Consider the following 16,907-nt stretch of genomic DNA (forward strand, 5'->3'; position numbering starts at 1 on the left):
GAAAATCATTGAAATAAAATGTGTATACTTATGATATTATTTTTAATTTTTTAACTATCTTTTCTTGTATAATATATACATAAACAGGTACAAAATTGTAATTTTCGTGCATGTATTAGACCTTAGCAATTAAATTATTATCCCTATCTATATTCTAAAATTGTGTAACCGCCATAGATAATTAGATTATTATCTATAGTAATCGCATAATTCTGTGGTTACCAAATAAATTACTATAAATAATTCAAAATGTATTTATTATTTAAAGAAATATATGAGAAAATATATAGTTTATTAGGAAGGATTTTACGTAGGAAGTTGGATTATTGGTATGTCGGAAATTATAGATTGAGAATATATGCCTCTGCACCACCAGAAATTGGGTTCAATTTACGCCGTTGTAGTCCGGCTGACAATAGGCAATCGGCCGGCGCAGCGACGGAAATTTAGATTCCATTATCCCACTCCAAGCCGTTTAAAACTTTATCTGTTTGGTTTTGGTATTTATTTCAGTAAAATATGCAGATGGCAGACAAATCACAATAAATTTAACTTTAAAGATGAAATTTGTGGAGTACACGTATCGTTTATGACGGTTGATCGGCTAAAGACTAAAGAGCAGAATAAAAAAAAAATATTTGGGAATTAATCGATCTGTGAAATAGGAGTTTACCTTAATTAAACCTATGTCAATTTCTTTGAAGCGTCAAAAAAAAAAGTACGAAACAGTTCACTTTTCCACAGACATTAATAATTAACCGCTGGAGAACGAATACATACACAGTGCGTCCCATAAGTTTTGAGACTAAGGTTACTGATGTTACAAAAAAAATGTTTTAAGCAATTTTTTATTCAAAATAGTCACCATTACATTCTATACACTTTGCACGATCGCCCAATTTTTCCATGGCCCGTAAGAAGTCAGCTGTAGGAATGTTCTTCAACTTTTGGGTCACCACTTCTTGAATCGTTTCAATGGTGGAAAAATGCTGCCCCTTGAGCTCCATCTTCAGCTTTGGGAACAGGAAATAGTCCGGAGGACTCAAATCTGGTGAATACGGGGGGTGGTCGAGTACTGGAATCATTTTTTTGGCCAAAAATTGAGTGACAATCGCCGCGGTGTGTGCGATTGAAATTATAACCGCGATCTCAAACATACACTCACAACAGATACGATTATACTACCAGAAATTATCTTATACACGTGAACCTTTATATGAATAATCATAAGTGTTATCGTAATAACTTCCCAGAATTTCATAATTATCTAGATACTAGGACAAATTTTAGAATGGTTGTCTCAAAACTTATGGGACGCACTGTGTAATAACGTAATTACTGAAAAGTTATAGGGCTCGGATTTTAAAGCATATGCTGCTTTTTTTTATATATACAGTAGAACTTCCATATAGCGGTCACTGAAGGGACTGTAAATAATGACTGCTATTTAGAGGTGCCCGTCCTACATAGGTGACCGTTAACAGAAGTTCAAGACCTTCTAGGTGACCGCTATATAGAGGTCATACAAATTTTAAAAATAAAACACCAATATTAAAATAACGCATATGAATATGGGTATTAAAAATTGTATTTATGATTTACGAAATAAAGTAGGTAGGTAGGTACAGTTTAAAATTAAAAAAAATCTCATAAGCTTTTATAAATAGGTACATATTAAAATTAAAAAAATTGAGTTATATTAGTTTGTTTTAAATTCATTTGATTATTTGAACATTTTTTTTCAAAATAAATTTCTGCGGTTTTTAACATGTCATAACCATCTACGTCACCTTTTTGAAGAGTGAAAGCTGATAATTGTTGTATTTGAGTTAAAACCTCAGAATAGTTTGATACAGTGTACTTGGGTTCTTCAGTTTTTTCAGTTTCTTCAGTTTCTTCATGTGTTTCCTCTTCGTCATTATCTGTTATTATGAATGACTTGATATCAGTACTATCTTCTTCAGTTCTTAGATTTTTGTCGACCAAAAAAAACTCTTCACCTTGCATATGAGTTGGCAGCATATTAACTAATTGTTCACCAACAATTATTTCGTTTTCAAGATCTGTGTTATCTAAATCTACAGGCAAATTTTCCAAAATAAAACCGGATTTTTTAAAACATTTAGTAACACAACTACCAGTTATTTGCTTTACAGACTGTTTAATCCATATCAAAGCGTCTAATACAGTAATGCTTTTTGCAAGTTCATCAGCATCTTTTACTACGTCTATCTGTGATAATATTCGCCTAAGTATCATTTGTCGGTAAATAACTTTAAAATTTTGAATTATACCTTGATCTAAAGGCTGACAGTGTGACGTCGTATTTGGTGGTAAAAATATTAAGTTTATGTTTTGTAGTTTTAAATCAGGATGTGATGTTGCATTATCTAAAAACAAAATAATTTTACGCTTTTGTTTTTTCATTTTTTCATCAAACCACATTAACCACTCAGTCATTATACATCGTGTCATCCATGCTTTTTTATTTGCCTCCCAGTGTAGGTCTAAGCGTTTTATGTCCACATTCTTAAAACAACGAGGTTTCTTAGATTTACCTATGATTAGTGGCTTTTCAAATTCACCTATTAAATTAACGCATAACATGACCGTCAATCTTTCTTTAGACTTTTTCCCAGAAGTACAAATTTCATTTTTAAAACTTAATGTTTTATTAGGAAGAATTTTATAAAATAATCCTGTTTCATCTGCATTGTAAATATTTCGTGGCTCATAAGAAGAAATTAATTGTTTGACTTTTATACGCCATTCGTCCACAGTTTCCGTATCAACCGATTTACTCTCGCCGCAAACCACTTTAAAAGAAATATTGTAGCGTGATTTAAATTTATCAAGCCAACCATTTGACGCTTTAAAATTTTCACATTCAAATTCTTTACTTACTTGTAAAGCCTTTTCTTTAAGTATTGGTCCACTGATTGGAATATTTTTAGCACGGGCTGCACAAAACCATTCGTATACAACTTCGTTGATATTGCCTGATTCGGTTTTACGACGTTTTGTAGTTTTCATTTGATCATTACCGTGGGATTTCCATAATTTTAAAATCGTTTCTCTGTTTTTTATTAAGTCGGTGGCTTGAGTTCTTCCTATTCCAAATTTATCTGCAAGAGTACGTGCACTCACATTTTCTTTTTGGTAAAAATCTAACAATTTGATTTTTTCTGTTAAAGTTAGATGTTTTCGTTTGGATGCCATTGAAATTATAGGTACGTACTTCGAAACGTTTTAAACATACACTGAACACAAATGACAAAATACACAGTCACAGACAATTGTTATCGCCTTATCGACATTATAAATTAAGCTCGTTAAGATAAACTGTCAAAAATAATTTCGAAATAATAATTTTCCATTTGATATATGTGCTTTTAAATGTTGACCGTTAATTAGAGTGCCCGCTATTTAGAAGTATTAATGTATTTTTCCCATAACACTCGACGGGACCAAACAAATTGACCGTTACATAGAGGTGACCGTCCTATAGAGGTGACCGTTAACGGAAGTTTCACTGTATAAGTGATAAAGTGAAACTATTTTAAAATGTATCTCTTCGATCAAATCTTGTGTATATTTCAACAAATTTTGGATTTCTACCAGTCATTATAAAAATATTAAAGAGAGAAGGTAACTTTTAACATAGCAATAATCAATTTAATATCATAAAAATAAACTGTATGTATGATTTTAGGCGAATCGTTGACAAAATGTATAAATATCGACTTAGATGTAGAAAAGAAGTTGAATGAAGTTGACGGAAATATTGCAATTGTAATTTCGGATAAACTAAATCGTTTTCTTATAAATAAACAAAGGCTGGAAACAATTACTAGACATTATTAATTAATAATATATTGTGTAAAATATAATATTATGTGTGGCGTTTCATCAAACGAAATTAATTATCATGAGTTTGATTGAAACGAAACTTCTTGTATAAAGTACCTATGCGCCGATCACTTCAGTGGATGTAGAGCGTGTGTTTTCTATGTACAAAAACATTCTGTCGGACAATAGAGTCAGTTTCACAACTACAAATCTAGCAAAATACATAGTAGTTAATTTTTTTTTTAATTTTTCTTGTTCAGCTTTATAACTAGTTCATGTTAATTTTTTGTCATGCTTTTTTTTAAAATAAATATTAAATTTCTTTTTGATTTTTTAAAATAATTTTGTGCTTTTTTTGCTATTTATTTATTTATTATGCTTTAAAATCCGAGCCCTCCTAAAAAGTGTATAAAATTGATTTAAAAAAAATAATTATAAATAACTATAGTCACGCTATAGTTTGTTGCTTATCTGGCGTCACTGCGATCGGTGAACCACCGACCGACATTATCAGCGAATCTCTTATCTACTCGATTTTCAATATTATTATTATTATTATTGTCGAAACTTTTGCGCTGAATTTCTGTTTAGTGTTTAATGTTTATCGTCTCGTTTGTTCATAAAATGTCATAGTTATCGTTCCCATTCAGACACTAAACACCGCCAACGACACAAACAGTTTTCTCAAATGGAACCGACCGAACGTTGGATCGTGCACCGATGGTGAAGCGCTTACGACTCGTGGTTGATGTAGCTGTGAACTGTAAAACACAATTTTTGATTACGAAATGGCATTGGCCATCCGGGTGGTGCTGTTGGCCATCCCACTTTTGATCGGGCTGCTTTCAGTTGATTCCCATGACCTCAATCATCCGAAGGTGTGTATTCGCTTACCGTGTCACCCCCTAGATACAATAAAGCGTTTATTTTGTTTTAGGACGACAAGAGTTTGGCTGAAACTAATGTTTTGCAGTACGAAGGAATCATATTTCTGTCCACACTTGATGGTTTTTTCATCGCTGTCGACCAAAGGTCTGGCAAAACCTTATGGAAGTTTCGCGATGGTATATGATAGATTTTATACACTTGTTTGTGTATACTTAAATATATTACCCATTTCATTCTCTTTTTTTTTTTTGTTATTAGATCCACCTGTCAAAGTTCCATCAAATATTAAAGATGCCCTCACGTATGTATTTGGTTATTTTGTTTTGTATATAATATTTTGTCATTATTATTTTTTATATAAACATTATAAGACTTAGTTTATACTTGTTACAGACCATTATTTTTGCCAGATCCTAGAGATGGTTCTCTATATTTACTACATAATAAGGATAAAGTAGGAATCAAAAAGTTGGATGTAACTATCCCTCAATTAGTAGCTAACTCACCATGTAGAAGTCAGGATGGAATATTATTTTCTGGCAAATAGTACTATACTTAAATAAGATTTATTTTATTTTTTAAAGAACTATTATAATTATGGTATATTACTTAAAGGCAAAAAAATTGATAGTTGGTACTTTATTGATTGGAATACTGGTGAAAAACACCCGTTTATGAATTTTGAAAAGCAAGGTGAAATATGCACAGCGATTGCTTCAAAATCTATACTATTGAGTAAATCTGGTATGTATTCTTATTGTTTCATCAATTTATTTAATTTTAATTTTTAATTTTTAACTAGAATATAGTGTCATGATGGTTGACAGTTTGAGTAGTGACCAACGCCAATGGAATGTAACGTTTTTCAGTTACAACTCTAAGACTATGACTGATGAACAGAATTATAATCATGGTATTTAGTTTTAATTAACTATTTGTTAAATTTCAAATAATTCTGTAATTTGATTATTAAATAGGTTTGACATATTTTGCCGCTAGTTCGTCTGGTAATTTTGCAGTTTTTCTTAATTCTAAAGATAAATTTGAAAAATCTCCTCCAATTAATTATCATGATTTACTCTGGGAAAGAGAATTTGATTCACCTGTTATTGGAGTTTATCAACATGATGGAGAAAGTCTACTGTCATTACCATTAACAAACATAGCTAAAGACTCCATAAAGCATTTGATTTCAAACATTGCATTATCATCAAAAGATCCTAATTCTGTTAGTTATTTGTAAGTAAATTATAAATTATTTAATTTTAATAAATACCTATGTCTTTACAATTATCAATTTATAGATAGTTATGTCTAATTTTATTGATCATAACAATTCTCTAATAATTTACTTTTAATTGTTATTAATAATTTTAAAAATTAACAATGATGTTTAATAAAATATTTTAAATAACTGATTTATAGCCATACACTTTACATTGGACATCATATTAATACTGGATTATATGCATTACCAGCAATTGCAGATACTGGTGAAGTTAATCCATTAGTAGATAGAGGATTAATTGTTCTTTTAGACAAAACTTCTTTTTCAGTATTGCCATATTATAGTGGTAATGAATATAATGTAGAACCTAAAAATGTTGAAAACCACACAATCTTATTGGGTAATGCAAATAAATAATTATTCTGTTTTACCAAATGTTTATACAACATAAATCATCTTTTTTGTAGGACACTACCAGCTGAATCAAGAATTAAATACAGGCACACCGAGAATAACAGGGAACACCGATTCAATAATTTACTATCACAATATGAGTGGATATAACTACAGCAGTAAACAAACAAAGACAATATCTACTCAGACTCCTCAATCCATAGACTCGTGGCTTATTGTTCAAATACTTGGAGACAACGCTGGAATTAAATTATTCATGGTTGGGATAACACTTTTGATGAGTTTAATGTTCTGGTATTTACGAAAAGAAGTAAGACTATTATTTTTGATCTCAAATTCATTTTATTTGTTAAAACATTTAAAAATACTTTCAGATGAAAGGTTTGAAGAATAAATCAAATAATAGTCATAACAGTTCTCAGGGAAGTTCAAGAGGTTCAAATCATTCCAATATTAGTTCATCTCAAATAGTTGAAGAATTGCCTGATGGTAGTTTTTGTATTGGAAAAATTATTTTTCGTACAGATGCAATTCTAGGAAAAGGATGTGAAGGAACATCAGTATTTAAGTAATTATTTTACTCATGTGTTGTATTGAGTAGTTATTTTTTTAACACAGATTAAAAATTTTGTAGAGGGGAGTTTGAAAGTAGGCCTGTAGCTGTCAAACGATTGTTGCCAGAGTGCTTCATTGCTGGTGAAAGAGAAGTTCATATTCTTCGAGAATCTGATTATCATCCTAACGTTGTTCGTTATTATTGTACAGAACAAGATAAACAATTTCGATATATTGCACTAGAATTATGTGCTGCTACATTACAAGTAAGTTTATAATTTACTTCTATTTTTTATTTTTTAATTAATTAAAAATGTTAAATGTATAATGTATATGTAGGACTATGTAGAAAAAAATGTACTAAAAAATGAAATTAGTCCAAAAGAAATTTTATGTCAGTCAATTAAAGGTCTGCAGCACCTTCATTCCCTTGGAATAGGTAATATTTATAATTATTATAATCAAGTAACTATTTTAGTATTATGATGTTTAATATTAATTAGTATAATTAAATAGTTCACAGGGACATAAAACCCCACAATGTATTATTGTCAATACCAACACGTGGAAATGGTAGTTTTAGTAGCGTTCGAGCATTGATAAGTGATTTTGGGTTATGCAAAAAACTACAGGGTGGAAAAATGTCTTTTTCAAAACGTTCAGGCATCACTGGAACTGATGGCTGGATAGCACCAGAAATGTTTGTTACAAACGCATCTGTAGTAAGAATAATTTACTTAGGTACCTTATTGTATTTTATTTTAATTACAAATGATTTTAATTTCTTTTTAAGACTAAATCTATAGACATTTTCTCAATGGGCTGTCTGTTTTACTATATTCTCAGTCAAGGAAAACATCCATTTGGTGATTCATTGTGGCGTCAAGCTAGAATATTGGATAAACGTCAAATCCCTTGGTAAAAAAATTTAGATATTTATTGATAAATAATGTAATGCAAACTAACATATAAGCATATAATTTAGTCTCGATGCATTAAATGAAAATGAAATTTGGAAACGTTTGATATCTCTGATGATAAGTCGAAATCCAGAAGATAGACCCACTGCTACAGCTGTTCGTTATTATCCAGCATTCTGGGATAGCTCTACATTGCTATCCTTTCTTCAGGTGTTTATTTATTAAAAACTTATATGCATGCTAGGGAATTCTATGTATGCAATTTTTTAGGATGTTAGCGATCGTGTGGAAAAGGAACATTCAACGAGTCCTGTAATGCTAGAGCTTGAAAAAGGCGGTGATGGAGTGATCGGACAAGATGGGTGGCATGATAAAATTGATCAAGAAATAACTTCTGAATTAAGAAAATACCGGACGTATAGAACTGGGAGCATTAGAGATTTGTTAAGAGCATTTCGAAATAAAGTTAGTCAACTGAAGTATAAAGGTACATATTTTTATTTTATCTACTTATTTTTTTATGTTATAGAAACATCATTTTCGGGAACTATCTCAAGATACACAGAAGTTATTTGGTGATATTCCTGATACATTTTTAGAATATTGGACTACCAAATTTCCACTATTAGTGTATCATACATGGACAGCTATGCAATGTTTATCAAACGAAATCACGTTTGTTAAATACTATACAAGATGTTACCATTTTCCACGTACAGAATTTTCTGATTTGCCTAACTGGCTATATGAAAATGATCAGCCAATCGCATTCAGTAGCTTACAAAAAGTACCAAGACGCCAAAATAATGGTATGAGTTGGCGACACAAAAAACGTGGAAAACCTGTTGAAACTTCTGAACAATAATTTTCCAATGTTACAAAAAGGTAAAAATAAAATTTATTATTTTAACTAATAAGTAAAATAATTACGAGTACATATAAAATTATGAACAATTACAACACTAACAATTAAATCAAAATAATATTTTAATAATTATAACCTTTATATAAGAAATCTGTGATTTGACATTTTTGGGTTCTTTGAAAACAATGTTTTTTTATGAGATCAGCTCCTTTCTCAGCTATCATTGCTACAACAGCGTTTATATTCCCACTTGGCATAGAAGGCATTATTGATGCATCAATCACATATAATTTATTTAATTTATGCACTCTATAACACAAATAAAAATAATTATTGACATATAAAAGCTATTTTAATTATAATTTACATTGAGTGGATAAACTCCTTACCTCAATGAATGATCCACTACACTTTTACTATGAATACTTCCCATTTTACATGTTCCAACAGGATGATAAGATGTTAATGTCATATGCCTAATGTAACATTCCCAATAATGGTCTGATCCAAAATTATATTTTTCACAACCAGGAAAGTTTTTAGTGTTAAACATAGCGCCAAGTTTTGATAATGATTTGGTTTTTACAAATTTGTTCACCAATTTCATTCCTTGAACCAAAACATTAACGTCATGTGGATTTTGTAAATAATTTGGTTGAATAAAAATTTCACGATTAATGTCTAACTTCACATATCCTCTGCTTTGAGGATGCAATAGCACTGGTGCTAATGAAATGACCTGTCTTCCCACTAGAGGTTGGAAATATTCATTCCAAATCTTAAATCATTCAATAAAATTAATATTTTAATTTTACTTGTTTTAGATTATTTAATGTTTATAGTATTATACATACCTCATTTTTTAAATTCAAGTGATTGAAGTATGCTGCTCCTGCATCTGATGATATTCCATAAGGTAAAAGCATAAATTGCAAATCTGGGGATGATATAGAATAGTTTTTTTTATCCGATTGTAATTGTAATAAACCAATTGCTTCACATCCTGGATGTGTCCATGAGCCTAAAAATTAATTATATCAAAGAAAATAGAAAATAATTATTTGGGTAACTATTACCAGTTCCTTTGAAAAAGTATTTATAAATGTTAATTGGTGATATAAAATCTTTAAAAGTTAAATCCAATGATTTCTCTAAAGTTATCATGTCCAATCCAGTAATAATGTGGTCTTGTAAATTTTCTCCTACCGCCAATTCCGCAATCACAGGGATCTTTAAGTTACAATATTAATTAAAAAAAAAAAAAAATTAAAAAATAAAAGTTTTTCACTTTTAATAGTTTAAGTTGTTGTGCTGGTCCAATACCACTCAGTAGAAGTATTTTTGCGGTATTCAATGTTCCTGCAGACATGACAACAGACTTAAGTGCATGTACTTTAAAAACTTGGTTAAACTTCTTGTACATAACTCCATTTGCTTCGTAATTGTTTTTAAACAGCACCTATTTTAATAATTTATTAAGTAATTTTAATGTAATATAAAACTTCTTAAAATATTGTATGCTGTGAAACCTAATCACCTTTGTAACCATAGCATTTGTGAGCACTACTAAATTTTTTTTTTTTCTTGATTTTAAATATAGGTGTTCTGCACTTAATCTAGCCCCTGTTCTTATTGACACTGGTGTCAAGGAAAAACTACCACCATTTTGTCTAGAAATATGGAAACCGTCGTTGTTCATATCTAATGAAGTATTAAAGTCCAACTCATTGGCCGCCTCAAGTACAGCTGTTGCAATTGGTGTCACATGTGTTGGTTGATGACTGAAGAATTGTTTTTTATTGGGTGATCCTGGTTATAGGGTTTTTATTTTTAATGGTTTTATATTTTATTATTTATGTTGTGGATTTTCTCATTTGTATATAATTTTTTGTACAAAACAAGACACATAGTGATAGGTTACTTGTAATTCTTACTGTTATATATAAATATATATTTTTAATATAAATATTCTTACTATTATATTTATCAGCTTTTTCATATTTGTTAAAATAGTAAAGAACATCCTCTTTGGTCCAATCTTGTTCAGATTGCCACAATAAATAATCAGTAGAAATATGCCCTCTTAAATGAATATTGAAATTGATGCGACTGCTGCCCCCTAAGACTTTTCCTGCGGGCCATTGACTAGACTTAAAACAGAATCATAATTGGCTTATAGCTTGCGTATAAATATAATTGAATTTATAATTCATCCAAAAAACAAATTTAATTTTATGTTAATATATTATGAATTCAATACATTATTTTTCATTGCAAGGCATGCATTCAATTGTGACACTGTTTGGTGCTGCCAATCAATTGGTGACTTTTGGAACATCGGTGTGGCAAGAGGTATATCATGTAATAATGATACCTTAGGACCAGCTTCTATTAGTAAAACAGTATGTGCTTCATTTTCAGCTAAACGCGAAGCTACGGCAATACCTGCTGTTCCTCCACCCACTAAAAAATATGTTAAAAAATAGTTGCTGTAGAAAATATTTACAATTTTAATAAATACATTTTAGTAAAGGTAAATAATTGGCATACAATGTGTTTGGTGTTCACACTAAGAGCTGATGCTATTTTTAAATAGCAATGACAATTTTTTTCTACAGATTTGGATAATAGACTTTATGAAATATGTCTTTCTATTATAAAAATGACAAAATTAAATGAAGTTAAAATTTACCGTTAATGTAATAACAATCTGTTTTTATTTTTACGAATAATTTATAATATAAAATTGCTTAGGTATAATAAAAAAACCAACATTATACGTTTGGACTAGTTGATTTACTAATCTGCCATTAATAATAATTCAACCGGTGTAAGAATTATGAAATACAGTTACAACTTTAGTTTTTTAGAACAATTTACAATATTGATTGGGGAGATAAGTAGTATTTTTGTAGGTATAAGTGTAATAAATAAGTATACAACCATAAAACAATATTGCGGTATGCGCGTAGTTGTGGTATGTACTATAAGTAACATAATGCCTGTGGATATGACTAGGGTTAAGTTAAGGTACTGTGTATAAAATGAATAAATATGAGTACAATAGGTATCTAATGGTTCGAATGAAAGTTAACAATAAGAAGTCCGATATTGAGATCCAATTAATTCAAAAAGACATTAAAGTCGTCATCATTGAACTATTTAGCAATAATAATAATAATAATAATCATAAAAGTTATAATTATATATAATTATTTAATTTCCTATTAAATGACAGCAAATAAAAAAAAACATACATACAATGGTCCAGTGGTGTATTTACAGGTTTGGCCGAGGGGGTCCCCGAAACAGTGTGTCTACTACACTCCTTACCACCAAAAAAGCCAAATACATGATCGGTACCTAACCTCTTTAAAACCTGTAAACTTTACCTATTCGTGGATAAAAAATAATTGAGAATCGCTGTAGTAATTATGCTGTTATGTTGATGCCATGAATAAGTATATAATATTTTAGACTAAAATAACAACATCTACATAACAATTACAATTTCTATAAATAAATAGGTACGTTATACGTAATACGTTCACAGAACATTGAAAGTGATTTTAAGTTTTTCTGGAATTTCGGGGAGCGTTTTAGCGAGTAATTACCCATCGACAATAAATACTAAAATACTACCCTTCCGCTGGAGAATTAAACAAGCCAAATTTCAATAAACAATCAATTGCACGAATTCATACTAATTAGGTACTTAGGTTTATTTACCTAATCAATTTAATAAGTATTTTCGATCAATTGCTGTAATAGCGGCTATAATAGGTATACGCTTAATATTGTTTCCCAGACAAAATTTCAAAAATAATAAATATGTATAATATTTTAAATAAGTACCTTCTTTGGTTTTAATGAGTATACCGTAGGTATATGTATATATGCAAAGTTGAAAAATAATATAATTTCTGTATTAAATGTATATGGTTCCGCTAACGGCTTTTACACGTAGAACGATAAAACATTTAATTTTAGAGCGGCAAATCATTGTTTAAAGCAGAGTGGCCAGTGACACGTTTTACCACGATTAACAGACAATCGTATTAGATAAACGATGATGACTTCGCATGGCATCAATCCAATGATTCCAATGCCAACTTTCTTGAAGTCGATACTCGATGGTTGATCCAATAGCTACGCATTACGCAGCAGAGTGTCTTACATCTCTTATATCCGTTCAATCCGTTGTCGATTCTAATTTTATTATCCTAATATCAAAATACCATATTCTTATTATTCTGGTATCTATGGCATCACCTCTTTTTTTCTCATACCTAAGAGTCATGCCCTACGAGTCCCACTAACTATATTATGAGTCCAGAGTCAATGGTTCCTTGTTAAGATGGTAGGTACGAATTGCCAACATAAGGATCGAATCTTTTTTAACAACTTTAACTAGAGTATTTACTTAATACTTATTTTTTATTATACATCTATTGACTATTGTGCATAATATATTAAATCATTATTATGTATGTGGCTGCATAATATATTTTTACCAACACTTGTACTATAGTTACACTTTCATCTTTTGTCAAAAAATATTTAATTATTTAATTATTTACGTACCGACAATGTGATCGAAATATTGAGTTTTGACGTGCTCATATCCCGCGTACTTGTCTAAAATTACGTTCAAAAAGTAGTCGGCAAGCACATATGATACAAAAATATTGACCAGAATGGTGTACGATATATAGATCAAAATTTGGTAATACATCATCGCAGTCGATTAGGGCCAATGATTTGCGTAGACACTAATGAGGTACCTATAACGACCACTAGTTGCAGGTATTCACGCAGAGCAAAAAATTCGTTATTTAAAAAATGTCATTTGCAATCAGCAGATTGACAATTTAATTTCACTTACTCCCATCACAACCATAACGAATTATTTGCATCTATCAATCGTAGTCCGACGACAGTTGACACCAGTCACATCACAGAATATTATGACACTCACACTAATATACTTATCGATACGTCAATACGTTGTCGAAACGTAGTGAGAACTGAGAAGTGAGAACGACTGACATTTTTACTCACGGGCTTAAATCATAAATATATGATTTAAGCTCGTCATAATACAACCATGGATAAAATGTCTGTGAGCCGGTTTGCAGTTTGCACCATGTAGTCTATAGTTGATATCGATTAATTCGATTAAAACATCACCATTCACCATTATCAATTATAATTTTGTTGTTATCAACAAATACATTATCATTTATCATAATCAGGTTGACTTACCTTGATCAATATATAATATATATTTTTTAATTTTTTATTAATACTACTATATTATTACTATCTTCTATGATATATATATATATAATATAATATATAAATTATTATTTATTATTATTAATTTTAAATACGTTGTATAAATGTTATAATTATAAATTTATTATTTAATATTTATCTAATATCATAATATACAATATTATGGTATAATTGTATAAATTATGTGATCCAATCCAAGACATTTATATAATATCAGTAATTTTTTTGGGTATATTGTATGATAATTAGGTAACTGTAAAAAAGGGGGTTTTGATTTTTATATAAAATAGTAAAACATTAAAACGTCTAAAAAAAATGTTTGCATTAGTGCATTACCATAGGACACACAAAATCTCAAGGATTTTTAAATTATATTGAACTGATACTTGAAAATTATTAGAATCGGAGTTTTAATAAATAAAGTAATCAAAGAAAAATGAGAATACGGGCAATAGTATTTTATGGTGTTAGGTACTTACCTAAAAACAGTAATTGCGTTTTAGTATATTTATATTGGTTAGTAATTGTTAGTATACTCAATACCTACTTACCTATTCGTTCAACTTGGGAAATTATGTTTAGGTGTAAAAGTGAAAAAATAAATTTTGGTTATTTAAATATTTACTACATTTTTTATGATATTGAAAAGTTAATTTTGGATGAGGTACTTACCTAACCATTTTTAAATGTATACTTTACTGATAAATGTACGTTTTGATATAATTTGTCGACGCAATTTGATTTCTCGACGTGTTTTTTCCTCGTATATTCATACGATTGTATAGTTCAGGTATGTAAATTTTAGCAATATTGTGTTTTGCATTTCAACGACTCATCACTCAAATAGTTACCTATACATTATACTCACGAGTAGTCATAAACTTCGACCCACAGTACAATTTGTAAGTTGTAACTACTAATGAGTCGGTACTTTGAATACCTACACAAAATAATAATTACCGCGAAAACTAAATATAGTATTTTGGTTCAGTTTTCAGTTAAAATTCTTTGTATTTTTTTTTTTTTTTTTTTTTTTTTTACTAAGAAACTTGGTGAAAACCATTAGCTTCAACAATTACAAACATATAGATATGTATTGGATTACAAAACAGTATTTCTTTAAATTTAAATTATGAAACCAGCCTGATTAAATAAATTAAGTAAGGATAATATAACGGATTGAGAATTGCAGGAAAGGATAGATTGAGGGTTGGCTGGAATGTTTAGAGAATTAATTAAGGAGAGAAAGCTTTTGCGTTGGGAGGAGATATATGGGCAGTTAAAAAAAAAAAAAAAAAGTTCTTTGTATTAAACTTTTAATATTTTTATTTTTTATTTTTTATTAAATGTGGGTTAAATGTAATACCTTTTAAAAATTTATACTTGCGGGTAAACCGTGTAGTTTATTTATGATCACAAAGCCGACAGCATTTGGCAAAAAAAAATAGTAGCCAGCCCACCGATCACTGAGATTCGTATAGAGTATAGACTATTGAGATTAGAGGTCAAATCAAGGTCGGTGGATCGCAAAGTTTAACATCTACCTCAGCAATTAATTTAATGCTTAAGGAAAAATAACGATTTTAATCAATTTTAGTGTTATTTTGTTGTAATTCAATAAATATTATTTATAGAGATTTGAAACTTTACGCTATTACGTACAATATTAACATTCTTACACATTAATATTTAGTATATTTAGAAAATATTATTTTAGGTAATTTATACAATGGATTAACTTTCACGAAATTTTACAATATGTTGGTGTTGACAAAAACTATTAACAGCTACTAATATTATATGAAATAATAAGTACCTACCTATAAGTTATAACTTAAATCTATTTAGAAGTGAATTAATTACATTTTGCTTTTAATAACAAATAAGCACATAGAAGAATATAAGTTTTCAAAGAAATTTCCCGCAAATAGCTCAAAAGCTTACTTAAACGTCTTAAACTTGTCAGTTATCATTATCGAACCTATACGCATTATGTAATAAACGCTTATGGCTGATTTCTGGGGAAAAATTACTGATTTGGTTCATATAAAATGGTCCTTATCACTTTGATTCGATTTTGAAATAATTAAAAAACATTTCTTGATTCATTTACCTATCTGATAAACAAGCCAGTTACTACACCAGGGAATGTCTGACTAAGATCTTTTCTTTCATAAAACGTTGAATATACATCCTAACACAGAGAATCTGCTGTTACCTTGTATGGTAATCACTAATCTTTTACTAGAAATTAAAAAAGGCGTTAAGAATCTTTTTTGCATGAACAAAATCAACTGCATTTCGGTATTTAGCACACGATATTTACTTAAGTTATAAATTATAATAGTTATTAATTCAATCTATTTCCTTATTATTTGAATAATTGGTTACGCTGAAATAGTGAATAAAAAACTATATTTTTAACATTTTAATATAAAACTAAATTACCTACATTAACTTGCATTAAAAGAATATAACTGTCTAAATGTCATGCATGAATGAAAATATTGTCTAAGTGACCTCGGTATTTTAACTATGACCAATACCAAAAATATGATCAAATTAGATATCAGATTATAAGAAATAAAATAAGAAAAATTCATAATAATATACAATATATTATTTATTTTAATCATATTTCTATCAGAATAATAATAAGGTTTTCAATAATATTTTTCATCTCAAATATAAATAGGCTTTTATTTTTTGAGAATGTTCAAGAACAATCCTCAGTGCACACACTTTCTTATAATTATAACAATGAGCTTAATAAGTATCCTTACCAGAATAATTATTAATTCTACTTGTAAGTTATTTGTTGTCAAATCAATTACCTACAGAATTTATATTGTTTAATAAAAAAAGACGAAACTGTAAAATATTATAACAT

At 29.3% G+C, this 16,907-nt stretch overlaps 2 protein-coding genes and 1 pseudogene across 6 annotated transcripts; 1 reads left to right on the plus strand and 2 right to left on the minus strand.

The window, feature by feature from the left end:
• Positions 1-972: 972 nt before the first annotated feature.
• LOC112595522 lies at positions 973-3,257 on the minus strand (annotated as a pseudogene).
• Positions 3,258-4,410: 1,153 nt separating this feature from the next.
• On the plus strand, positions 4,411-10,407 carry LOC112595544 (serine/threonine-protein kinase/endoribonuclease ire-1). Of its 3 annotated transcripts, XR_003114726.1 has the most exons (19): positions 4,411-4,727; positions 4,787-4,913; positions 4,996-5,038; positions 5,131-5,276; positions 5,353-5,481; positions 5,540-5,650; positions 5,715-5,976; positions 6,163-6,365; positions 6,433-6,689; positions 6,754-6,947; positions 7,014-7,200; positions 7,274-7,373; positions 7,451-7,656; positions 7,728-7,852; positions 7,920-8,064; positions 8,125-8,319; positions 8,384-8,739; positions 9,544-9,635; positions 10,320-10,400. XR_003114726.1 is itself a non-coding variant. In XM_025340791.1 (18 exons), exons 1-17 carry the CDS (start codon positions 4,638-4,640, stop codon positions 8,717-8,719), a joined length of 2,856 nt encoding a protein of 951 aa, XP_025196576.1. In that variant the 5' UTR covers positions 4,411-4,637; the 3' UTR covers positions 8,720-8,739; positions 10,320-10,407. The 3 variants fall into 3 exon arrangements, 2 of the variants coding, with proteins under 2 accessions (XP_025196576.1, XP_025196577.1); XM_025340791.1 differs by lacking the exon at positions 9,544-9,635 and having other exon boundaries at positions 10,320-10,407; XM_025340792.1 differs by lacking the exons at positions 4,411-4,727; positions 4,787-4,913; positions 4,996-5,038; positions 9,544-9,635 and having other exon boundaries at positions 5,165-5,279; positions 5,355-5,481; positions 10,320-10,407.
• On the minus strand, positions 8,781-13,935 carry LOC112595545 (glucose dehydrogenase [FAD, quinone]-like). Of its 3 annotated transcripts, none has more exons than XM_025340794.1 (10): positions 13,605-13,935; positions 13,304-13,515; positions 10,980-11,182; positions 10,695-10,869; positions 10,257-10,528; positions 10,008-10,178; positions 9,796-9,949; positions 9,574-9,740; positions 9,109-9,497; positions 8,781-9,028 (listed from the first exon to the last, which is right to left on the minus strand). In XM_025340794.1, the coding sequence occupies exons 2-10, from the start codon at positions 13,455-13,457 to the stop codon at positions 8,842-8,844; spliced, it is 1,872 nt and encodes a 623-aa protein (XP_025196579.1). In that variant the 5' UTR covers positions 13,458-13,515; positions 13,605-13,935; the 3' UTR covers positions 8,781-8,841. The 3 variants fall into 3 exon arrangements, with proteins under 3 accessions (XP_025196579.1, XP_025196578.1, XP_025196580.1); XM_025340793.1 differs by having other exon boundaries at positions 13,304-13,503; positions 13,605-13,934; XM_025340795.1 differs by lacking the exons at positions 13,304-13,515; positions 13,605-13,935 and adding exons at positions 12,575-12,942; positions 13,009-13,279.
• Positions 13,936-16,907: the final 2,972 nt, after the last annotated feature.

The sequence above is a fragment of the Melanaphis sacchari genome, unplaced genomic scaffold (genome assembly GCF_002803265.2).
Source record: "Melanaphis sacchari strain LSU unplaced genomic scaffold, SCAv2.0 Contig27_pilon_pilon, whole genome shotgun sequence".
Lineage (NCBI taxonomy): Eukaryota > Metazoa > Arthropoda > Insecta > Hemiptera > Aphididae > Melanaphis > Melanaphis sacchari.